General features: G+C 41.8%; 4 protein-coding genes across 5 annotated transcripts in view; 2 read left to right on the plus strand and 2 right to left on the minus strand.

Annotated features, from left to right (window-relative positions):
- LOC121639776 overlaps nucleotides 1-26,499 on the plus strand; it is a 565,698-nt gene that overhangs the window by 211,379 nt on the left and 327,820 nt on the right. The gene's annotated exons all lie outside the window — the stretch shown is intronic.
- The window catches only part of LOC121639814, an 882,884-nt gene that overhangs the window by 191,139 nt on the left and 665,246 nt on the right, over nucleotides 1-26,499 (plus strand). The window lies entirely within an intron of this gene.
- Nucleotides 13,734-16,327, minus strand: LOC121639749 (tripartite motif-containing protein 16-like). Its single transcript, XM_041985215.1, has one exon. The coding sequence runs from the start codon at nucleotides 16,251-16,253 to the stop codon at nucleotides 14,610-14,612; it is 1,644 nt and encodes a 547-aa protein (XP_041841149.1). The 5' UTR covers nucleotides 16,254-16,327; the 3' UTR covers nucleotides 13,734-14,609.
- On the minus strand, nucleotides 22,566-24,912 carry LOC121639750 (tripartite motif-containing protein 16-like). Its single transcript, XM_041985216.1, has one exon. The coding sequence runs from the start codon at nucleotides 24,780-24,782 to the stop codon at nucleotides 23,139-23,141; it is 1,644 nt and encodes a 547-aa protein (XP_041841150.1). The 5' UTR covers nucleotides 24,783-24,912; the 3' UTR covers nucleotides 22,566-23,138.

Raw genomic sequence — 26,499 nt, forward strand, 5'->3', positions numbered from 1 at the left:
GAGGATAAAAGCAAGTTAAAAGGACCAAGGAAACGCTGTCGTAAATTCTGGGGTCTAGTGGTGTGGGGAAACACTGAGATAAAACACTGTAAAACCAAATCTAAAACAATCTAAAAACCAACCTGGGTATAAAAGTAATAGTAATATTGCTAAGACCCATAAAATAAGAGAACCCGTGAAATAAGAGAATTAATAATATAAATAGAAGCTGAATACAGCCTGTGTGTTAAGAATAAAGAAATGAATAAATACAATAGTAATAATAAAAGTAATGATTAAAATGCTAAACTAAAAAGGTGGGTCTTGAGTCTGTTTTTAAAAATATCCACACTAGGTGCTCCCCTCACGTCCTCAGGCAGACTGTTCCACATACTAGGGCCGTAGAAATAAAAGGAGGACTCGCCGTGGGTTTTTGTTTTTTGATATGATACTGACGAAAAAGGCCCGTATCAGCAACAGCTTAAAACAGCCCTGTTGGACAAGATGACGTATCAACAGGAAACAGGTTTGCAGATGCAACTGCGAAGCAAGCAGCAGCAGGGCAATTTGGGGTCAATGATCTCTACTCTGCTAAGGAGCAGCAGGGGGTCTTTATTGACCACACGGTGCTGGGTGACATGCAGGAAGCAGCGTCTAAGACAGAGAAACAACTCTGGCTTACTAAAGGAGCAGCTACAAGTCAGAGAACAGGACTTTATGAACTTAATGGTAAACCTGTTCTCCCAAAATCTTTATTTAAAGCAGCAGCATTGGTGACACATGGTGTATGTCATGTGTCAACAGGGGGGATGAGTGACATTATAGAGAAGCAGTTCACAGCCTTTGGATTAAAATCTTACTTAAAAAGCTTTTGTAAATCCTGCGTGATCTGTATTAAACATAACCCACAAGGCAACATGAGACCACAGAGGGGCAGGTTCCCTGAACCAAAATATCCTTTTCAGACACTCCACATGGACTTTATTGAACTAAACCAGAGCGGACCACATAAATACTGTCTGGTAATGATTGATGCTTATTCTAAATGGGTTGAAATAGTCCCAGCTAAACATGCTGATGTACTGACTGTGGCAAAAGCTATTTGTAAACACATTATACCTAACCATGGTATTCCAGAAATAATCTATAGTGACAATGGACCACACTTTGTGAACAAACTAATCTCAGACATGGCAGAACACCTCAAAATGACTTTGAAAAATCACTGTGCATACCATCCTCAAAGTGCCGGATTAATAGAACGGACAAACGGGACAGTTAAATCCAGACTGAAAAAGTGTATGGAAGAAACTAAAAGGCCTTGGCCAGAATGTTTGGATTTAGTAAAGCTATACATGAGAATAACCCCTTCTGACAAAGGATTAACTCCTTTTGAGATCATTCATGGCAGACCTTACAGACTACCAGTGTTTTCTAAAGACTTACAGCATGCTAATGATGAAAACACTTTAGCAGACTACATGAGGAAAGTTCTGCAGCAAAAAGATGTAATCAATGCAAGTTTATTGCCCTCCGATTATATTTCCCTACAGGACCTTCCTGAGCTGGTGAAACCAGGAGACTGGGTCTTCATTAAAGTCATCAAGCGCAAAACCTGGTCCAGCCCACGGTGGGAGGGGCCCTACCAAGTGCTGCTGACAACGCCTACGGCAGTCAAGATAGCGGAAAGACCCAGCTGGATACATCTCAGTCACTGCAAACTTCTGAGTGCAAAGTAAGGCTGCTGTGAGTGGGGGAAGGAGGGCTGTGATTAAAACCCACAGCCTCTGGCTACAAATAGGGATTATCTTTTAGTGATAATTCGTATCAACGCCAGTGAAGAAACCAACGGATCCCATTTCACCTTAAGCAGCACCTTTAACTCAGAAACCAGCACAAATGGAGGATCTGGAGCAGAGACGTAGACCAAGGCGTCACTGCTGCTGGACCTACGCGTGCGCTGTGACTGTAGCATGTCTCACCACCTTGTCCTTTGCATTATTCTTGCTGTGGCCAACAATCTACAGATGGTTCTACCCTGCACCGCTACCAGAAACAATGATCAAGAGGTATGTGCACCATCATGCACACCTGTGGAAAGACCATAACCCCTTGGAGCTACAGGACGTCAACCTCTGGTATGCGTGTGCCAAAATGTTGGCCGCCTTGAAGAACCAGACCGACTGCTATGTTTGCTCAGTCATACCAAAGTCATCCAGCCAACCTGACCTTTATGCACGAGCCATGACCTACTGTGGTGCCATATGTTTTGCTTATCTCACAAGCAGAGGGTACAACCCGTACCGTTTCGGGGGATGTGACTGCCGCAAAACACAGTTTAACATCTCTCACCTCAATATCTTTATGGCCCGCAGAGGCCGCCTTCCTCAGGGTGACCTACCACCTGTTGTACCTATATTCCTGATGAAGTTAATGGAGATGTGGCGCAGGCAATGGCTGGCCTGCAGAATCTCAGGGACAGTATGGCTGCAGATCGTGCGCCACCCCCTGAGTGGGGTTTCTGGTCATGGCTTACTAGTGGACCATGGTGGACTGTGATATTAAGAGTGTGTGCTCCATTCCTATCAGTATTGATTCTGTTTTGCATTCTGATTTCTTGTGTGATTCCATGTCTTAAATCCATGATTTCTCGAGCAATTTCACATGCTTATGCGCAACAACTTATGTTGTCACGGGAGTATGCTCCACTCCCAGTTGATGCTACAGACACAGGTCTGTAATGTTCACTGTTATGATGCCTGTATTGAAAATGTGAAGACAAGTGATACAGTCTGATGCTTTGAAAAGTGGACTTCGTTTTATATTTGCATTTCTTCACATATTTTTGATTTATGTTTTTGATTTATGTTTGGTTAATGCTTAGAATTGATAACTTTAAATGTCAAACAGGAGGGAAATGTTAGAGTAAGCGAAGTTGACAGTTTAAAGTTAACAGTTTAAGCTTTCTCCCTTAAGGATGGGTAATGATTTGCGGTCTCACCCATCCTGCAGAGGACAGGATGTGGTGGTCACAGCTCTGTGTGATAAGGGTCATAAAGTGTTGTATGCTGATGTGTTTCCCTGTTTGAAGTTTGCGAGAACTTTGCTTGCTCTACTGAAGTGTGATAGCTGCTCAATAAAAAGGGTGCACTGGGGTTGAGACTTCGGAGTTGACACCAGACACTCTCTGAGTGCTGAACCAGAGTCTCTCCCCATCGCGATGAAGCTGACTTCACTCTGAGTTCTTTGTGTCTTATTTTATGATAGAAAAATACCCATCAAATAGTTGTCGCGTGTTGGGAGCATTGCGGATCTTGTTCTGATAAAAGGCTATCTTAGCCGCCTTTAGGCTGGATGTGAAAGTTACAAGTTTTTGCTGGTACTCAGACAAGTCAGTGTGCTCTTTTGATTTGTGCCACTTTCTTTCTGCCGCCCTGAGTCCGGCTCTGTGATCCCTAAGAGCCTCTGTGAGCCATGGACTGGGAGGGTTTTGTCTGGCTGGTTTTGACACCAGAGGACAGAGTTTGTCCAGAGAGGAGGCGAGAGAGGAGCAGAGTGTTTCTGTAGCCTCATTAACAGACAGTAAGGAGAAGTCTGAGTGGGAAGGGAGGGTAGAGTAAACCTCATCAGACAGCTGTGTAGGTCTGAGGGATCTCAAGTTTCTGCGGTAGGACACCATTTTTGGAGCTGCTTGATTGACATGAGGAAGGAAGACAAAGAATTTAACCAGGAAGTGGTCTGAGAGGTGCAGCGGGGTGACGGACAGGTCGGCTGTGGAGCAGTTTCTGGTCAGCACCAAGTCAAGAGTATTGCCAGCTTTGTGTGTTGGAGGAGTCTGTACCAGTTTGAGATTGAAAGAGTAGATGAGAGCCAGAAAGTTAGTTGCCTGTGGTTTGTCAATGTGAATGTTCATGTCTCCCATGACAATTAGTGGTGTGCCATCATCAGGAATGTCAGAGAGAATCATGTCCATTTCAGAGACAAACTCAGCTATACTGCCACCCGGAGGGCGGTAAATGACCAGAATGTATGCAGTGATGGGTGTAGAGACCTTAACTGCGTGATACTCAAGTGATGAGCAGTTAGCCATAGGACGGACAGAAGTTAAGTTCCACTTTTTAGAAATAAGAATGGCCGTTCCACCTCCTTGTCCAGCTGAGCAAGGTGTTTGGGTAAATTCTGCATTGACAGAAAGGGCAGCTGGTGTAGCTGTGTTTTCTGGACGGATTCAGGTTTCAGTCAGGGCAAGGACCTGAATGTCAGAGAGATTTATCAATGAACTGATAAATTCTGTTTTGTTAACTGCGGACTGACAGTTCCAGAGACCAAAGGTAACAGAGGGTGTGACTGATGTGCATGCCATTGGAAAGGACAGGTTTTGCGGATTGCGGTGTCTATGGGTGACACCCCTTGGTCTGTACCCATATCTGACAGGGATGGGTTTGAAGCACATTGTGCGTTAATATAGCTGTGAGGAGGTTTAAGCCCTTGCCTTTGCTCGGTGGACTCGCACAGGTAGACTCGCAGGTCTTTACCCTCAGTGGTCTTAACCCGACGTGGGCTGACACAAAGGCTGACACCTCGCTGACGCTTCATTCTGGCTGAATTCTAGTGATTCACGTAGCGCCTGGAACTCCTTGTGGAGAATTTCTATATATATATCATATATTATATATATATATATATATATATATATATATATATATATGAAATGAAATGAATGAAATGAAAAATACTTTATTAATCCCAAAGGGAAATTCAATATTGTAGTAGTAGTAATTTTTTAGTAAAACAATGACATTAATTAATTAAGGGCTTTGTTCTTCAGCCTGATAGCTGCTGGAAGGAAGGATCTTCTGTATCTCTCTGTCTTGCATCGGACTTGAACAAGCCTCCCACTGAACACACTCTGTTGTTTCGTCACGGCGTTGTGTAGAGGGTGTGAAGGATCTTCCATTATCTTCGTCAGCTTGTACAGAATTCTTTTTTTGATGATCAACTCCAGCGGCTCCAGAGTTACTCCAAGCACAGAACCAGCTTTCTTGATCAGTTTGTTAATTCTTTTCAAGTCTCTGGTTCTGATGCCGCTGCCCCAGCAGATTGCTGCAAAGCTGATTGCACTTTCAACAACAGACCTGTAGAACATTTGCAACATTTTGGTGCAGACGTTAAAAGATCTCAGCTTCCTTAAGAAGTAGAGTCTGCTCTGACCTTTCTTGTAAATGTACTCAGTGTTGCTCTTCCACTCAAGTCTGTTGTCCAGCTGAACTCCAAGGTACTTGTATTCCTCCACCACCTCCACCTCCTCTCCCATGATGGAAACACTTCTATGTGTGTTCTTGTTCCTCCTGAAGTCAACAATCATCTCCTTTGTTTTCTTGGTATTCAAGATGAGATGATTGTCACCGCACCATTTCACAAACTGACCGACCAGTTCTCTGTACTCTGCTTCTTGTCCATCACTGATACACCCAACAACTGCTGAGTCATCAGAGTATTTCTGCAGATGACAGAACTCAGAGTTGTACTGGAAGTCTGAGGTGTACAGCGTGAATAGAAATGGTGAAAGTACAGTCCCTTGTGGTGTTCCAGTGCTGCTGACCACCATCTCAGACACACAACCTTTCAGTCTCACAAACTGTGGTCTGTTTGTGAGGTATTCGTAAATCCAGGTGGTTGTGGAGGGATCCACCTGGAATTTCTGCAGCTTCTCACACAGCAGAGCAGGCTGAATCGTATTAAAAGCACTTGAGAAATCAAAGAACATGACCCTCAAAGTGCTGCCTGACTGGTCCAGATGAGAGTGGGCTCTCTGAAGCAGGTATATGATGGCATCTTCAACCCCAAGCCCATTACGGTATGCAAACTGTAATGGGTCCTGAAAGGTGTTCACCTGCTTGCTGAGGTGAGCCAGTAAGAGTCTCTCCAGGACTTTCATGACGTGAGATGTCAGGGCGACTGGTCTGTAGTCTTTTGGTTCAGCTGGTTGTGGTTTTTTAGGCACTGGAACAAGGCAGGATGTTTTCCACAGCACCGGGATTCTTTTCTGTATATATATATATATATATATATATATATATATATATCAGATATATCATCCTGTCTAACAGGGCTGTTTTAAATTGTTGGTATGGGCCTTTTTCTTCAGTATCATATAGGATGCCACTGTGTATTTTGAATTCTTTTACAAACCATATGCGGAACGCAACCACATCCTCATTTGGCTTCTGTTTCATGGCTGCAAGGTGACTGTAATTAGCCATTTTCTTAAAGGTAGTATGCACACGACCAGAAAGTGCATCTAGCTGAGTTTTATAGGATCCAGTTAAGTCACTATCAGCTGGGTAGGGGCAAACTGCTCCTACCGCATCTCTGCCTGTATAATCTCCTCTCACTCTGCCCCAGTCTTTCCCCAAAGAGGACATCATAGCTTCTCCTGCCTCGTGAGCATTCAGTCTGTAGGAATGTATAATGTCAGTTATGTCCTGGACCCAGCCATCAGGATTCTCACGGGGAGGAGTCACACCTGCTACTGCTTTGGCAGCTTCCACAAGAGCCCATGGTCTGAACACATACATGTATCTGTCAGCTGCGTCAGGGTGGGGGTTAGCAAGCTGAATCATGGGGAAAGTCTCTGTGTATCTGGCTGGTGGGCGCACACTATCTGATGGTCTTAAGTCATATGCAGGTGGTAGCAACGGATATAATGGAGTTGTCGGGCCTGGTGTGGATGTTGTTACTGTCTGCTGTCTGTTACTGGTGGAGCAATAAGAGATGCAAGTGGGGACAAGGTCGGGGTCAGAGTAGGTGGTGGTCCTACCTACTACTACTACTGTCTGCCACTCATCTACCTTCAACTTCCCTGTCACCCCATATTTGGGGACCCGTTTTTCCAGAAACTTAACATTATCTGGATTACTCTGATTCATGTACTTCACATCGCCCTCTAAGGCGACTGAAGATTCATTGTTTCCCATATTGGGTCTGCGTTGTGTTATGAAACTATGACCTTAATCTCAAGAGGTAAATTGGCCTACTTCACCAGACCACTGGCTTGTGTTAACACCGTCAGGTTTCCACCAGTGCAATGCTTCAGTCAAATCTACTTTGAGCACTCACTCTCACAGTCACTCACTCACTCACACTTCTGCCTAGGTTCTATCCCTGTGCCTTCTTTCAGACACTTTAGCTTTAAAAACTGCTGCCAAGGGTTCTCTGGCGTGCGTATTTACTGCTCCCAGAAAATTTCTGGCGTGTTCTATAGTGCTGCTCCCAGACTTAGTCTGGCACACTACTAAGTGACTGCCCCAAGAAAAAAACTTGGCATCTATAGCACTGCTCCCAGGAACCACTTGGCGTGTATTACCAACACTGCCCCAGATCCTAGTCTGGCGTGTTATAACAAAGACTGCTCCCAGGTTTAACCTGGCGTCTGTTATTTCTTTCCCTTTGACTGCTCCCAGGTAAAACCTGGCGTCACTCTTTTGCTTATACTCACTCCTGGTTTGGTGTCTCCCTCAGTCACGGATCCCATCAATCCACCGCTGGCAGGATGAGCATGAAGTAAGTCACCGGCCTGTTGGACAATTCAGTCGTCAGGTCTTTCCTCTCAACCGCCCTGATGATGGGTGCAAGCGCGGGTTTCGGTGTTCAGGTCTCCTCCTGTCAACGAATGGGTATGTTGGGATCCGGGTCACGGCACCAAAATGATAGGTATGAAATAAGACACAAAGAACTCAGGTTGAGGTTATCAACATCGCGATGGGGAGAGACAGTGGTTCAGCACTCAGAGAGTATCTAATGTCGACTCCGAAGTCTCAACCCCTGCACAGCCTTTTTATTATGCAGATTATGCAAATTACATGAATCAGTAATCATGAAGCAAGTCAGAATGGAAAAACACAGCATTCATCATTTCATAGCCTTTATCGCGAAGAGCAGTTGCAGCCACATCCTGTGTCCTGCAGAACTGGCAAGACTGTGAGTCATTATACAAGTTTAAAACAGGATCTTTAAGATGTCAACACCTCTGCTTACTTTAACAGTCTCACTCACCATTGTGCTTTACTCCAAAGCAGAGTGACTCTATGAGTTTCTTTGACAGGTTGTCTCAGATATACAAGGCTCTACTTGGATTAATTCCAACATATCTTCTTCATTAGTGTGTATGTGTGTGTATATATATATATATATATATATATATATACATGTGTATGTGTATGTATGTATATATATATATGTGTGTGTGTGTGCGTGTGTGTGTGTGTGTGCATATATATATATATATATATATATATAACTGAAATGAGCTGTCTGCTTTCCACACAGTCACCGGGTGGTACTAAAACATTGGACATACATAAAACATGTAACATCACACTCCTCGTCTGGTATTGTATAAAATACCACTATTAGAAACTAAGCAAGTCTAAATACAAGAAAACATGAAAGTTATACGTTTGAAGTTTCCATTGTTGTCGATGCAAATCGGCATAGTCAAAAGATCATGATGGAAGAAGAGGTGTACAGATTCATCTGGAAATCCCAATCATTCTTTCCCACACGCCTCCCATGTGTGAGGAGTGGGGTGAGTTAAACAGCCAAGTTCACCCCTCTTCACTTAAGTACTTGGAGATGCCAATTTCATCTCGAAGGAAGTGTAACTCTACAGGCTCCTTTAAAGTTTGTACCACAATCAGAAGGGATAATCTCCACAGGACAACACACTGCAAAGAAATGGTGTAGTGCATTGTTGAAATTCGATGTATCCAATGATTTGATCACCTCACTGTGTACAGCCCACACACTTAGGCATGTAAAAGGTTACATTTAATCCAACAGGACATGAGAGAAAATCTGGGCCTGTGAGCCAGATAGTACTCAAGAGTTGAGCTGCAGTCACTGATCTGGTTGCAACATCCGCAGGATTTTGTTCAGTTCAGATATACTTCCACTGTTCAGGACGTGATGATTTCCTTATCCTTTCCACCCTATTGCTGACGTACACATAGAACCTCCTGGTATTGTTTCAGATGTACCCTAGAACCACTTTACTGTCGGTGTAGAAATGCAGCCTGTTGGGTCTGATATCCAGTTCACTCATCACCAACTCTGCAAACACTACTGTTAAAACAGCAGCACCAACAGAAACAGCAGTTCAAGCCTGGGAATGGTGTAAACAGATACAGGCGCTATCTTAGCTTTCCCCATGATGGCATTGTCCATCCTTATCTATTACCTTCAGATAAGCTGCAGCTGCAATCGCCTTTACCGAATCATTTGAAAAGATGAGGATCTCTGTATGCTGGGCAGTGGAAACAGAGACTGCAGTGTAAGCTCGAGGGATTTCAAACTGTACCAGCTCTTGCAGAGAATCTCTCCAAGCTGTCCATTCTACCTCCTTTTTAGCTGGGAGCAGAAGATCCCACTCATTGTTATCATTAGTGAGCTGCCTTAGCAAAAATTTTCCTTGAATTGTAACAAGAGCCACAAGACCAAGTGGATCAAAAAGGCTGTTGATGGTTGAGCTCTCCTTGTAAATGGCTTGTTGTTGCTGGCTACACAAAACGTGAATGTGTCATGTACAAAATTCCAGCTTAATCCAAGACTGCGTTGCAGTGGAGGTGAGTCAATATCAAGGTCTTTTAGTTGTTTTGCATGATCAGCTGATGGAAATAAATTCATGACTTCTGGACAGCTAGATGCAATTTTATGGAGCCTGATGTTAGAAACAGAAAGCATACCTTGTGCAGCTTTCAGGAGATTGATGGCCCAAGATGCAGGTGACAGTGATTTAAGCCCATCATCCACATAAAAAGTTCCTGAATGACCTGCTTGGCTTCTTCTCCAAACTCATCCTCCCCATGTATAGCAACTCAACGTAACCCATAAATTGCAACTGCTGGGGAAGGCTGATTGCCAAATACATGAACTTTCATCCGGTATGCCACAACATCTTTATTTGGGTCATTGTCTTTGAGCCATAAGAATCAGAGAAAGTTCCTGTGGTCCTCTCTGATGATAAAACTGTGGAGAATCTGTTCAACATTTGCAGTAAAAGCTACCAGCTCGCATCTAAATCACATTAATACTCCCAGCAAGCTGTTTTTCAAGTCTGGTCCAGTCAGCAACACATCGCTCAAGAATATGCCAAGGTGTGGAGCACTGGAGTCAAACACAACTCTGATTTGACCAGGCTTATGTGGATGGCACACTCCAAAACTGGGAAGGTACCAGCATTTTTCTCCATCCTTGGTCTTGATCAAGGATATTTTGCATAAAGGCCAAGAAATGGGTCTTCATTTCAGGCTTTTAATCCAGAGTATGACAGAGGTTGTTAAAACAGATTAAAGCAGATCCTCTTTTGTTGGGTAGGCGAAGTCTCAGCACACAAAAAGGAAGAGACACCACCCAACTATCTGCTTCATTTATGAACGTCTCTTTGTCCATCAGTTCCATACACTGCTTATCCTCCATGGATAAGGCAACTTTATTGTTATCCTCTGTCTTTTCAAATATCCTTTTCCCCAATGAATCATAATCAGCATGCTGAAGCGAACTATCAGCTAAATAAGAGTGTCATTTATTTAAGAAGCTGAGTGGCTTTATGTGCATCTTGACAGCAAATTTCTCTTTTAGAATGAGATGATTAGGACATGGACTGAAATGAGAATGAATACCAGTTTCCAAGATATTACTTAAGTATACACTAAATTCTTTAGGCTTGTGTGCTGGACCCAGACAAACATCTCCAACTATCACCCAGCCAGCCCCAGGGGCCGGGACCCAGGGGTGGATGCACTAGTGGGCTGCTAGGTCTTTGGGGGACTGTGTGACAGCGAGTGCTTATGGCTAAGGCACAGGGACAACCACCTATTTACTTTATTTACTTTAATCTATTTACTTCGCTCTGCCGGATTTACGCCAGGTGTCTGCATCGTACGGCACCTGAAGGTCTGTGACGTCATATGTCAACAGCGTGTCAGCCCGCGCCAGCTAGCGTGATGCTACGGAGAAAGTTAGGAGAAGGCGAGGAGAGTCCTATTTGGGATTTCTTTCATTATGACCATGTCAAAGATTAAAGTGTCTTGTAGAAGAAGCAGGTGGTACAATATGTGGGAGAGAAAACCACGAATCTGAAAGTCCATTTGAAAGGCTGCACAAGAAGGCTAACCAGGAGTACCTGGACCATGTAGCCTCTCTGCCCCCCTCCCCGGAAAGAGAAGCTCCAGCCAGGCCGAGCAGCATGGGGAGGAAATGTGAGTCACAGGCACACTGTCAGTTACACACACACACGCAAACAGACTGTTGGCAGAGCAATAGTGGGTGTTTCCTATTGGTCACGTGATTCCTCTCTCGAGGTTCCCGTTGAGGTGGACATCCTTTACACATATGTATACGAACGGTTGTGCTACCACAAAAGACTCTAGAGACATGTATGCATGAACTAACTTCGTGGTTCTCTCTTCCTCTCACACGGCTAAACTCCTCAACTTCATGTACAGAGCTCCACTAACTGAGGTGAGAGGTCCCACTCTCTTTATTAGCCTCAAGTCACAGAACACAAACATTGGCGCATGCGTGCAGAGAACGTCTATAGTGACACACATCGCACTCTAACATTAATACATAAGTACTGTCCTGAATAAAAGATGACAGTTCTAAGACAAAGGGCTTAATGGAAAAAGTCAAAATACTAATAATGAGTATTATGAATCTTTATCGTCCAACCCAATAGAACAAATGAAAACTGAACTTATGGAAATACTTGGACATGCGAAAAATGAAGAATGGATTTCACAAAAAGAACATGACTTCTTGGGCTGTAACTGCCCAAGACTTCCCTCATTCTACATGCTTCCTAAAGTACACAAGAACTTGGAGAACCCACCCGGAAGACCAATCATCAGTGGTAACGAATCGATTACAGAACCAGCATCTCAATTTGTAGACAAAGCGGTAGATAACGAATGAATGAATGAGTTTGTGAATAAACGCTAAGCTTGACGAGATATAAATCCAGCTGTAGGAACTATTTGATGAGTGAGCTGCAGATAACAGGATCAGTTATCGATCACAATGATCAGAAGATGCTGTGTTTGAGTAAACATCTTCACTGTGGGTTTGTAGCGGAGCAGATGTTCTGGGAGGTGATGCAGCTTTGGGGGGTAATGTCCTTCACTGAGCTCGGCTACTAGAAGGACCAGCTGTGACCGGACCCACAGCCCGCCCTCCAATCACAGCAGACTCTTGCAGAAGCCCCGCCCACCCCTCCAGTTCCGGTTTTCCCCCTCCTCCCTGTGTGTTTTTTTAATATAGGCATTTCTTGTATTATGTTAATTTCCTATAGAAGCCAGTCATGTGTCGTCATCAAGGTCTGCTTCTTCCTTTCAGTAACTGTCTAAAGTCATGTCGTGTTTAAGTTAGCATGTTATGTTATGCCACTTATAGATGATGATTAGAAAGCTTGACACACTTTGGTCCCAGTAAAATTCAAGCCTGTTTCACTTTCCTGAAGTATAACCCTTACTTGTACTCTCCCCAGAATACAGTACGCTTCACCACTGGCAACTTACGGTTCTCTGCCAACCCCACCACGCCACCAAGGACCCTTCACTCAAACTTGTTTTCATGGTGCTTTTATCTTTTGATTTTGGCCATTTTGGACGTGAAAATGATGTGCTGAATGAGGAAGTTCAATCCCAGGTCCTTCTGCCTCCAGAGTGTTCTCCTACCAGCATGCGCTATTCTTCCAGATATGTGCAACTTTCACATTGAAGCTTGTCACTCTTTTCTTCAGACTGGACTCTTAGAAGAATTAAGAAACTTTAAATTCATGGTGTTTTGAAGCGTAATTGATCACCTGCACCTGTAGGATTTGAGCCCACAGCTTGTTGTGCCTCAGCGAGGTCTCCATCCCACTGAACTATCCTCTCATACACGGCTGCAGCCTCTGCTGTTTTCTAAGTTGTTCATTTGACATCCAAAAGGTTGAAAAGAGTCCATAAGAAGGTTTACTACACACACATTTCCACATGTGTGTCGTAATCAGCTTCTAATACATGCTGAAGTCAAATTTATTAAGTAGGAAATATATAAAAGATAAAACAAGTTCTCCCCCTGCCATGGAAATGTTTTAACTCACCCCCCTTGAAGAGCTTTATGGATATAAGGCTCCTTGTGATACTTAAGTATTATTAGTTTCTTTTATTAGTTTTTTGCTAAAACTTATCCCAATGACATTATTAGCTTATCAAACCTTGAGGTGGTAGAAGTAAATATTCTAGTGTATGGCTGTTTTCTAAAACACTGAGAATGAACCAAACCTGTTAATCTGTAGCAGGCAGCAAAATAATGACCTTTAAATGAAACTAGTTCCAGATAAACACGTGCACCCATAGTTTAGTATCAACTAGAGAAAAGAATTGCTCTAATTTTAGTGAGCTTGGATGACTCAAGATAATAAAATATATATAATAATCTTTTTGTGTTCTTAAAGGCTGAATGTAGAGCGCTGCAGGTGTCTACTTGGACTCTGGAGGTTCCTGACTCCCTGAGACAAACAAACCAGGTTGTGTGGTGAAAGTGGAAAATGCACCCACCTCCTCTCGTTTTTTATTTTATTTTATTTATTTATGTTTTATAATGAATGAACTATATCCATGGGAATAAAATATTAATAATAAAATAATATTTTGAGACATTCATTGAGTATTTGGAATTTATTCATTTTATTTATTTATAATTTATTGCATTTTTAAACACACTTTCAAACTGTAACGTATTAAATATCATCCACTGGGTGTCATTTGCCTGGAAGTTCCAGTAAAGTCCATATTTCATCAACTCTGACTGCAAATGTGGTGGTTGTGCAACATAAAAGCAGCATTTTACCACAAAGACTCCACATGATGTCTAAGATGCACTTGACCTTCCAGAAAAGTGGGACTGCTTCTGAATGCACTACATATATCACAAATATATGAGATTATGTACTTAACACTGTTGAGCGTTACTTTAGATACACGTTGGATAGTTTTGTTACTGAAATCCACATTAGAGGCTCTGACTGTTGGGCCTCTCTGTGACTACAAAGAATAAAAATGGGACTGAACTTTAAAATAACATTTTGGGGGCATAAATGATAAAACAGAAAATAAAAGAAATAAAAGACTATGAAAACACAAGCATGAAAGAAATAATCAGCCAAAATGCCAAAACTCTGTCTGGTTTAAAAGCAAGAGAATAGAAATTTTTAAACAAGATTAAAAAATGTCCACAGTTGGTGAGATCCTCATATTAACGGGGAGGCTGTTCCACAATTTGGGGGTGACAACAAAAAAAGCTCTGTCACCTCTTCATTTCAGCCTGGACCTCAGGACAACAGGAAGTGACAGGTCAGTGATTTCAGCGATCTAGAGGGAGCTTGTGGGGTTAAAGGATCAGCGAGATAAGTCGGGAGGGACGAGCTCAGAGAATGGGCATAAATCACCAACGTTCATCCAAGTTTCAGTCACCAGCAGGAAATCAAGAGATCGGCTCATTACGGCTCTTTGAAAGAAAACAGAAAAGAAAACAGAAGAAAATCCATCATGACTAAACACAACCTGCCTGAAGCTGCAGTAGTTTCTCTATTTAATGAACTCAGCAGTTGTTTCTAATCCTATCCAGAGTCCAGCATAGAGCGGCTGAGTGAATGTGGTCTGGACTCTGTGGAGGAGAGTCATGGTTTCAGAGATGCTGTAGAAAGACAAAATACCTGCTCTGTGGTCCAGATACACTCCTATTCTGGAGGAAGGAGGACCTGAGATATCAGTTTGGACTTTGTTGTGCCAAAATGTGTAACTGTCTGTTTCACAACTTATTGACCAAGATTTGTTGTTCCATCCAAAAGCACATTCATCTGATTTTTCTGCTCTGCTGATGTTCTTGTAGGCGACTGCTATAAAAACTACTTCTCCTCTCCACTCCACCTCCCAGTAACAACGTCCAGTCAGACTCTCTCTGCTCAGGACCTGACGCCAGTGAGTGAATCTTTCTGGATGACTAGAATGAAACTGTTGTTGATTCATATCAGTTACTTTTCTATTTCCCTCAGATAATGACAGAAGTGTGTGTGCTGTGTTTGGATCCAGTGTGATTTCTGTTGAATATTGTAGGAACTCATCTCTGCTCTTTGGTTCTGGTTCAGACAGTAAAACATCCACATCGGTGACTGCCAGTGAGATGTTTGTCCATTTCTCTGTCAGGATGTCCTGTAGTTTATCTCTGGTCTCTGACACAGCTGCTGTCACATCCTCAAAGTATCTGAGAGGACGAATGTTGATGCTGGATGAGTGTGTAGACTCACTGAGTGCTGACAGTGAGGGGTAGTTGTGTAGAAACTGGTTGTGATCCTCTGTGTGTGAGAGCTGCTCCAGCTCGCCGTCTTTCCTCTTCAGCTCAGTGATCTCCTGCTCCAGCTTCTCCTGAAGCTCTTTGACTCGACTCACTTCAGTTTCCTGCTGGGATCTGATCTGCTGCTTCACATCAGAGCTTCTTTTCTGGATGAGACGGATCAGCTCAGTGAAGATCTTCTCACTGTCCTCCACTGCTTTATTAGCGGAGCCATTGATGGCCTCCACCTCCTGTTGAAGCAGCTTCACATCTTTCTCTCCGTCCTGGATTCTCTGCTGGATTTGTTGTTGACTCACCTCCAGCTCCTTCTGCTTCTCAGCTCTTTCTGCTGGAACTAAGACTGTTTCATGACCTTTATGTTCATCCATTAAGCAGAGATAACAGATACTCTGCTGATCAGTACGACAGAAAATCTTCATCACCTCATCATGACGAGAACAGATGAGCTGCTGGAGATTCTTGGAGGGCTCCACCAGCTTGTGTTTCTGTAATGGTGGAGCTTCATAATGAGGTTGGAGGTGTTTCTCACAGTAAGAGGCTGGACAGACCGGACAGGACTTGATGGCTTTCAGCTTCCTCCCAGTGCAGACATCACAAGCCACATCTTCAGGTCCAGCATAGCAGTGATCAGCTGGAGCAGCTTGGAGTCCAGTCTTCTTCAGCTCCTCCACTAACTCTGCTAACAGGACGTTTTTCTCCAGGACAGGCCTCGGTATGAATATTTTCCTGCACTGAGGACAGCTGTGGATTCCCTTCTGATCCTCTTCATCCCAGTGGGTTTTAATACAGTTCATACAGTAGTTGTGTCCACAAGGAATAGTCACCGGATCTTTCAGTAGATCCAGACAGATGGAACAAAAAAATCTTTCTGAATTCATCTTATTTCTTCGCTGCTATGTTTCACTGATCAACACGAACCAGCGTTTCATCAGATTCACTTCTCCCTACAGTCACAGAGGACAAACCCAAGTTTCTCTTCTTTGACTTCCACACACTGATCTTCAGTAGTTTGACTTGTCAGCTCTCTGTTTGCAGCACAGAGATTACACCGATCCCTAAACTGTCAGATCTGTGAAAGAGGAGGAGCCAGGAAATACTCTGTCAGAGCTGAACTGTATCCTGGAGAGAAAGGAGGAGTTTGTTATTTCCAGGAAATGAAGCAGTATGAGTCTGTATTTCATGCTTCCTCCACCTGCTCTGGTAGCAGTTTGATCTGTAATCTACATGGAGAACAAAGCTTGTAAATACAGAGCTGCCAACTTTTCAATAATCCTTGGAGTGAGATTTGATGGAACAAAGCAAAATTTTGCCACATTCATGGCAGCAAGACAAAAGACTCATTTGCACCCATATTGTGTAGGTTTAATTATAAAATATAGCACCCAGTAGTAACAGAATGTTTATTAATAGGTCTTCAACGTACCAACAGAAACTTTAAAATAAACCAGGAACCAACTCAACTACACAAAGGAAGTGACACTAAGACAAGACACAGGGAATTTCACAATAATTATTTCTCAAGATCTGTGTGGCTTGTTGGACTTTGGGCCTTTTTTGAGGCCTTAATTAACAGATGATCGAGGTGGTGAGACAGTACGAAAATAAATACAGCACGTGGAAAGTGATGGACCTGCTGTTGCTGGGTCTGAGACTGAGGACCAAGTGGTTCACGATGTTAATCTTTAACATTGTAACATCAGTATTGGCTGAAAGGTTCAGTATAGATGATTGTTATGTAATAAGATATTTGCTGGGATACACCAACAGACACACGAGTCATTCCTCTGCCACCTCTGTGTGGCAGAGGAAGGCTCCAGCCAGAGACCCCACGGTTACGGGGCACAGGCCCCAGCAGGCCAAGATCGACATCTGTCGACCCTGCCAGGCACCGGCCATGCAGGGCGGACAGAGCAAAGGGCCCAGGGCCCCATAAGCCCAGAAATGTCAGAGATATAAGAGATAAATCAAAGTCACATGTTATTTGTTTTCACCAGCTAGTTATTCGTTGAGAGCAGGTGGAGTTTAAACAGGTTTCTGCATCAATTAAACACATTAATAATGAACTAGAACAGAATCTGTCCAGCAGTATAAAGACGTCCTGCATGAGATTCTCTCACAGTGAGACCTGCTAATGAGAAACATGAGATTTAGAAAAATGGTTGATTTTCTTTCATTTTCTTCTTTGTGTGGATGGGGGTGGATAAAAAAAAAAAAAATCAGATTATAGAATCTAAATCTAAAACAGAAATTAATAAATGGTCAGTAAGATTTTCTTCCTTCAACATCAAGTTTTTATCTAAATATTGTTTCTTGAGTTTTAGAGGTTACAGGTTTTGCATTTTTACCTTTACAGACACATTTTTCCTGATTAGATTTTAAGTGAAACTAGTTTTGAAACTTAATTTGTATGAACTAATTTGATGACGGAAACTCAGAATAACATGATCTGTTATTTACTTTCTGTCAGCTGCAGTACCATCAGCTGAACACTAGATGGTAGCAAAATACAAAGTACTACATGACCAGGTTTCAAGACCTGCAATGTTGAGTGTGTCATCGCTCAAATCTGAGCTTTTTTTGGAGAGACTGACAAAGGCTGGCTGTTTTTTGTCTAAGTCTCATATTGTTTGAAATCCAAGAGGTAAATACACCTTTTAAAATCTTAAAGGACAATGTTGGTCACACAAAAGTAAAAGAAAATGAGACCTGAACAGAGCTGAAGAAGCCTTTATGATAGGAGATGAAACGTCTGCAAGAACCAAGTAAAATAAGTCCAGTTCTCTTCACACCAGCATAAATAATATTCAACAATCAAACATCTTATTAATATGAATTAACAATATGTTTAGTTCGACAGCCCTGCAGGGTGTTTCCTGGTTCTTTGTCTTTCAAAGATCTGACAGTTTAGGGACTGGTCTAATCTCTGAGCTGCATCCAGACCACATCCACTCAGCCGCTCTGTGCTGGACTTGGTTTAGGACCTGAAACAAGTGTTGAGTTTAGGTGTAAAGAGTAAAAACACCAGTAGAGCGCAGGTTTAATTTTAGCTCTGATTCAGGACCCTGATATTTACTTCTGTAATGGTTTAAAGGAGCTTCAACATTTTCATGTAGATATTTAATTATTTATTTAGTTGCTAAACAAACTACTGGAATTGTCTGCAAACAGCTAACCAAACAAGGCATCACTACGTTTATAACATGATCATTAGCAATGTTTTCCATATACGCCGATTTAAGACTAAAATGTTGAAATAAATATCAGAAAACTATACGATAAATTTCAAATACACTTTTAAAACAACTTAAGTTGTTCATCACATTTATTTCAGAAAAAACATTTGAAAAACATTTTTTTTTCATTTTTAAAGTTAATAAAACAACAGATAGGATTTTCTCTATTGTTAAGTATCCATCTTTATTTGTTATTGTGATGGAGAATCGTGTGATATTAATGACAGAACTGCTCATAATCAGCATGTTTGAAGTTTTTGATCATTCTGGCTAAAATAGTTTTATTTAATTCATTTCAATCTTTATTACAGACTCAGGCTGCAATATGAAAAGATAAAACCACAGTAAAAAAAACAGACTTCTTAAAGAATATAAATCAGTCAGCAACCACAGGAAGACAAACATACCAAAGCCTCCACAACTGAGATTGGTATTAATAATAATAATAATAATAATAATGGATTAGATTTATATAGCGCTTTTCAAGGCACCCAAAGCGCTTTACATTGTGTGAATCCATTATTCATCCACTCCTCACTCATACCTGGTGATGGTAAGCTACGTGTGTAGCCACAGCTGCCCTGGGGCAAGCTGACGGAAACGTGGCTGCCAGTCTGCGCCTACGGCCTCTCCGACCATCACCGAACATTCATCCACACATTCATACACCAGCGATGCCAACACTGGAGGCAAGGAGGGTTAAGTGTCTTGCCCAAGGACACAACGACAGATGACTGCGGGAGCGGGAATCGAACCGCCGACCTTCCGATCATTGGACGACCTGCTCTACCGCCTGAGCCACTGCCACCCCATGTATTACACAGTACTAAACTGTACAATAGTTAACCCCATAATAATTTCATTCAGTAATTAGATAAATCATTACTTTTGAAATTCTATGTTTAATTTTTAAAGCTGGTTGTCAAGGTCAGCGTTTGGATTCATAGTCTTCATCGTCTGCTTGGTGAGGGTCAGAGTGACAGATATACAGACCCTGGACACTGATATCAATGTGTAGCTCAGGGATCAGCAAACCTGAACCTCTTGGCCAGTGTCCTGCAGGTTGTCAATGTGTCTCTGCTGCAACACACTTGACCCAAATTAAATAGATCCAATAGCCTATGAAGTTCTGCACAATGACTCACTAATGATGAACTTATGTAAACCACCTCAGCTGAGTCCTTTCAGTATGGAGGAGCAGTGGCTCCATGCCAAGCTCCCTCCAGATGTGTGATTTTATTAAATGTGGGAGCATTTCTCTCTGAATGTATAAATGTACACACATCTATAAAAACAACATGTCAATTATCTTTAATTTCTTTGTTTTGATCATTTCTGTCTGATATGTCATACTGCTTGAAATCACTGGATGTGATGAGATCAAGTTTCTCATCCATATTCCTGGTTGCCAGGGTAATGGCTTTCCCCCATAATTTCTGTTTGCCTGGAAAAAGTGATGGCACCTTTGCATAAAGTTCCAGCTTAGATCTCTTTAGAGGTTTCCTTTCATGAGCTGCTGCCCTACCCTCGGCCCAAGGAATGCTTAGCTCTATCATAGAGCCTCTACGAGCTGCACCCTTTTCTCCACAACAGACCACATGACGATGTCTAGCCAGATAGTCGGCTAGTTGTCACTATCTCTCTTGGGAAGACCAGTATTTCCTGAGGTCTGCCTCCTTTACCCAGGTGTGACCATGCTGGTCCTTTAGCAATCCATCCATCCATCCATCCATCCATCCATGCAGAGAGATGTAGTCAGCGTGTCCTGGGTCTGTCCTAGGGTCACCTCCAAGTGGGACTTACCCAGATCACCTCACCAGGAAGGAGTCCAAGAGGCATCTTAACCAGATACCTGAGCCACCTCATCTGGCTCTTCTTGCAGCAGAGGAGCAGTGACCCTACTCTGACCGACCTTCTCACCCTGTCTCTGGGCACCCTGCAGAGGAAACTCATTTCCGTCTCTTGTATGATGATCTTGTTCTTTCGGTCACTACCCATCAAAGCTCGTAAAAAATATGTAAAGCTAGGAATGTAGATCTACTGGTCAACAAAGCCCTTTTCCTTTCATCTCATTTCCTTTTTCACCACACAGACCGATGCAGAATCCACATCACTGCAGATGCTGCTGATGGGAATGTAGCTCACCTGTGTGCAGGCAGCAGGTAGAGACATGACAAGACATAATTACATGTCAACATGAGAATAAGATAAAAATGTTAAAAAATGTTTAAAAAGATCAGGCTGTTTAGTTTTTATAATAAAAAGGACAAAATCTAAACCTGTTCTAGAGGAAAGGGAACCTTAGATTACTTTTGCTGTGGTCTGGTGAAACATAGATCTTAACATAAATAATAAGAAAATATTTTTAAATAAAATAATTGAATAAAAAGATATAAGATATTAATTAAGTAATTATAGAAAATAAATTAAACCTGATCTTCTTGGGGTGGTGGGGGTTAATGTTGGGGGTTGGGGTGACCCCCTGATGGTTTTTATTAAGTTTATGAGAGCAGGTCCCTGGTTCAGAATAAAAAGTTTTTTGCAAGCGAAAAATCACAATGAAGTTAAATTTTGCAGAATTTACTGACATCCTACTGGTGTCCTTTTATTCATAATAATGCTGAATTCATCATGTACAAAGTGTTTTAGAGGAGATTTAAAAACATCAAGATATACATCGTGTATCAGGATGAAGCCAGTAAATATTGGTTTATCAGGTATAGACGACATCACCCAGCCCTACATCATAAATAATGTTCATGTCATTATATCCATTCATCTTCTTCTTCTCTCAACATGTTATCACTGTGTTCTTTAAAATCCAGAAGTGTGTCCTGATCTATGGAGATAAATATTGTGTGTAATTAAATCTAACTTGAAGCACATTATAGAAAAACAGTGAATTTTTAGTGAACTGGGTGTTTTAGTTCATCCCATTCTAGATCAGGTGAGTTGGGAATTGCACCGACCTGTCAGGTTCAGATAAACATCTTCATGGAGCTGGATCTGAACATTAGGACATGTTGGGTCCTGCCTGTTCTGAAGCAAAACATTCCCACATAACTTGGCCCCATAAAGATAAAGTCACAGAGTTATGAGTTTTTTATTTTTTATGAACTTCAGATGTTTTCAGTACATCAACAGTTTTCACCGTTGGCAGGTTTTCATCTCAGTCTTTGTTGGAGACTAGTGGTGTGTGATACTGCACGATTTGGTATTGATCTGATACCCAGTAAATACAGGACTAGTATCATCGATACCAATACTGATACTTTTTAATAGGACAAAGACATTAATCTGTGGAATTAATGCTTGTGTTTGTATGTTTGTTTTTACACATAAAAATCAGAATTTACTAGTATCTTGGTAACTGAATTCTAGTTTGGCCACGTAGCTGTTTTGTCACAGCTGTGAACCAAATAGATCAAAAACACTTTATCCTGCTTATTTATAAACTTTGACTCTTTTCAAGCCCTACATTTAGATGATAAACGTCCTGAACATGAGAGGCAGTTTCTACAGCTGTTGTGTTTTACTGAGAACAAAAAATATTTTAGTACCAGATATTTAGCTGTATATTAAGACACTTTCATGTTTTACTACAAAAAACTGAGACTATTTCAATCATACGTGGTGGTGGACAAACACCGGTAATCACTCTGTCTTTACCTGCAGAGGTGTGCTGAGGTCCTGGAGGAGAAGGAAGAATCCTGGAGCAGCAGCTCCGATGGATCTTTGTTTATTAAAGGATTTGTTCACTGTGTGCAAATAAAGTTTGTACAACCATCCACATGTGTAAATATTTGCTGCTGCATTATTCTAACAGCTTTAAGTTTGCTCCTTTTTAAAACACATTTTAATCCCAATCCAGCAGATGTGTCCTTTACAGCATCTGCAGAAAACTTATTTTTTTATATTTTCATTATAAAATATTGAAATTATGTCAATCACGATCAATAGAATTAAAAAATTGATTTTATTAGAATATCTCACACAGACACAAATTTGAGTTTCAGATCAAATATGCAACCGAACAAATCTTTTTAGTTGAGCAGCGTTAAAAATGTATCAAACAACAGAACAGGGGTTCAAACTCTGATCATTTCACAAACTGATCACTGCAGCATCATAATTAGCTAATAATTATCAATTAAATCCATAAAAAATAAGAAAAAAGAACACAAGATTGATCAAATATTAATAACTGAACAAGTAAAGTTCTATTAATTGATTAAACTGATGTAATTCTTTGACATTTTAATGAAGGAAGATGTATTTTATCTTAACATTCAGTCCACCCCAAAGTTACTGGAGCAGTGAGGCCAGTTCTTTATTTTAACTCTTTGTTTTAAATGTTTGGGTTTGACATGAAGTTCATTAAAAGAGTTTTTAGAAAACACTTTTGGGTTTCAGGCATTTAATAAACTTTACAATATTTAAGATGTTACGGTTCTTTGAAAATATATAAAAGCAAACAGAAGAAAATCCATCATGTCTAAACACAACCTGCCTGAAGCTGCAGTAGTTTCTCTATTTAATGAACTCAGCAGTGGTTTCTGGTCCTAACCAGAGTCCAGCATAGAGCGCCTGAGTGAATGTGGTCTGGACTCTGTGGAGGAGAGTCATGGTTTCAGAGACGCTGTAGAAAGACAGAATACCTGCTCTGTGGTTCAGATACACTCCTATTCTGGAGGAAGGAGCACCTGAGACTGGAGTTTTGACTCTCTTGTGCCAAAATGTGTAACTGTCTGTTTCACAACATAATGACCAAGATTTGTTGTTCCATCCAAAAAAACATTCATACAAATTTCCTGATCTACTGATGTTCTTGTAGGCGATTGCTACTTCAACTCCTCCTCCTCTCCACTCCACCTCCCAGTAACAACGTCCAGTCAGACTCTCTCTGCTCAGGACCTGGTAGTAATAAGTGAATCTGTCTGAATGACTAGAAAAAAACTGTTGTTGATTCATTTTTGTTGCTTTTCTGTTTCCTTCAGATAATAACAGATGTGTGTTTGCTGTGTTTGGATCCAGTGTGATTTGTCTTGAATATTTTAGGAATCCATCTCTGCTCTTTGGTTCTGGTTCAGACAGTAAAACGTCCACATCAGTGACTGCCAGTGAGATGTTTGTCCATTTCTCTGTCAGGATGTCCTGTAGTTTATCTCTGGTCTCTGACACAGCTGCTGTCACATCCTCAAAGTATCTGAGAGGACGAATATTGATGCTGGATGAGTGTGTAGACTCACTGAGTGCTGACAGTGAGGGGTAGTTGTGTAGAAACTGGTTGTGATCCTCTGTGTGTGAGAGCTGCTCCAGCTCGCCGTCTTTCCTCTTCAGCTCAGTGATCTCCTGCTCCAGCTTCTCCTGAAGCTCTTTGACTCGACTCACTTCAGTTTCCTGCTGGGATCTGATCTGCTGCTTCACATCAGACCTTTTTTTCTGGATGAGACGGATCAGCTCAGTGAAGATCTTCTCACTGTCCTCCACTGCTTTATCAGCGGAGCCATTGATGGCCTCCACCTCCTGTTGAAGCAGCTTCACATCTTTCTCTCCGTCCTGGATTCTGTGCTGGATTTGTTGTCGACTCACCTCCAGCGCCTTCTGCTTCTCAGCTCTTTCTGCTGGAACTAAGACTGTTTCATGACCTTTATGTTCATCCATTAAGCAGAGATAACAGATAATCTGCTGATCAGTACGACAGAAAATCTTTATCTCTTCATCATGACGAGAACAGACGAGCTGCTGGAGATTCTTGGAGGGCTCCACCAGTTTGTGTTTCTGTAATGGTGGAGCTTCATAATGAGGTTGGAGGTGTTTCTCACAGTAAGAGGCTGGACAGACCAGACAGGACTTGATGGCTTTCAGCTTCCTCCCAGTGCAGACATCACAGGCCACATCTTCAGGTCCAGCATAGCAGTGATCAGCTGGAGCAGCTTGGAGTCCAGTCTTCTTCAGCTCCTCCACTAACTCTGCTAACAGGACGTTTTTCTCCAGGACAGGCCTCGGTATGAACGTTTTCCTGCACTGAGGACAGCTGTGGATTCCCCTCTGATCCTCTTCATCCCAGTGGGTTTTAATACAGTCCATACAGTAGTTGTGTCCACAGGGAATAGTCACCGGATCCTTCAGTAGATCCAGACAAATGGAACAAGAGATTCTTTCTGAATCCATCTTGATTCTTTGCTGCTATATTTCACTGATCAACACGAACCAGCGTTTCATCGGATTCACTTCTTCCTAGAGTCACAGAGGCCGAACCCAAGTTTCTCTTCTTTCACTTTCACAGACTGATCTTCAGTAGTTTGACTTGTCAGCTCTCTGTTTGCAGCACAGAGATTACACCGATCCCTAAACTGTCAGATCTGTGAAAAAGGAGGAGCCAGAAAATACTCTGTCAAAGCTGAACTGTGTGCTGGAGAGAAAGGAGGAATTTGTTAATTCCAGGAAATGAAGCAGTATGAGTCTGTATTTCAGGCTTGTAAATATCAGAGTATATATGTATATAAATTATATATATATATATATATATATATATATATATATATATATATATATATATATATATACATATACACACACACACACACATGTTTAGAAACATAGAGTATAATAATTTCATGTTGAAGCAGCACAACCATAAATAAATTAATTTTACTTTGCTTTCTGTAGGAGCCATAAATCGTGTTTGGAGTAATGATCACTGGGTAGATGATTTGGTTGTCATGGTAATGTGCAGCGTGGAGTGACGTGGATGTGGTAAGTGACAGGTTGAACTGTTAAGAAGGAGTTTCTATTCAGTCACAGTGGTTTTGCTAGAGAGAGGAGGGCTGGGTAGCTGTAATTTTTGTTGACCGCTGAACTTAACAGTTAAAACGTGTGTATTTAAGCTTAAATGAGCTACATTATTGATCACTTGTTAAGTTCAATAAGTTTTATGCTGCATCCTGTCTAATACGTTAAGCATGTGAACCATGAAAGACGATCAATAGAGTTAGATATGCATCAGATCTAATTGTTTTTTTTAGCACATCGACGGCGTGTCATACAAATAGACCAAACCCATCCACTGCATCACCCGTGTGGATGTGGAAGTACTTTCTTTATCTTACTTTTCAATTCAGGTTAATCATATTAAACCTTGACTGCAAACCTTTCAATTCAATTCAAGTATTTATTTTCATTGTCACAGAAAAAACAACGAAATTACGTTTGGAGCCTCCACATGCATAGTTTATAAAGTGAAATACCTAAGTAACCCCTAAAAACCCTAGTGTAAACATTTAGCACAGTATGACATCAGTACAGTAACAGTATTGGCAGTAGCATAAAAGCATGTTGTTGATAAAGTGCATTTGACAGCAGGGACATTCGGACAAATACATGAGAATAGTGACATTATGCAGCAATGCAAAACCAGTTCAGTGCAATTGATGGTCGGTGTGGTTATTGTCCATGAGAGGGGGGCAGTCTTTTTGGTATTTAAAGCCAAGTTGTTATTATGGCACCAAGACACCAGATGTTGAATATGTTTCATTATCATTGCTGATAAGATCGAGCACTGTGGTGTCATCAGCGAACTTGACAATGAGATTGGACGGGGAGGTGGCAGAGTAGTCGTGGGTAAACAGAGTGTAGAGCAGGGGACTCAGAACACACCCTTGGGGGGCCCTGGTGTTGATGACAAGGGTGGAGGAGGTGTTTTTCCCCACTCTGACGCTCTGTGTACGATTAGTTAAGAAGTCCACAATCCAATTGCACAGGGTGGTGTTGAGTCCGAGCTGATGGAGTTTGGACCGCAATTTAAACGGCCGGATGGTATTAAAGGCCGAACTATAGTCCACAAAGAGGAGCCGTGCATAGCTGTTCTTGTGTTCCAGGTGCTCCAGTA

The sequence above is a fragment of the Melanotaenia boesemani genome, chromosome 5, assembly GCF_017639745.1.
Source record: "Melanotaenia boesemani isolate fMelBoe1 chromosome 5, fMelBoe1.pri, whole genome shotgun sequence".
Lineage (NCBI taxonomy): Eukaryota > Metazoa > Chordata > Actinopteri > Atheriniformes > Melanotaeniidae > Melanotaenia > Melanotaenia boesemani.

Coding starts and splice junctions, on each gene's coding strand:
- LOC121639750 (XM_041985216.1), bottom strand. CDS start 24,782: ATGGATTCAGAAAGAATCTCTTGTTCCATTTGTCTGGATCTACTGAAG.
- LOC121639749 (XM_041985215.1), bottom strand. CDS start 16,253: ATGAATTCAGAAAGATTTTTTTGTTCCATCTGTCTGGATCTACTGAAA.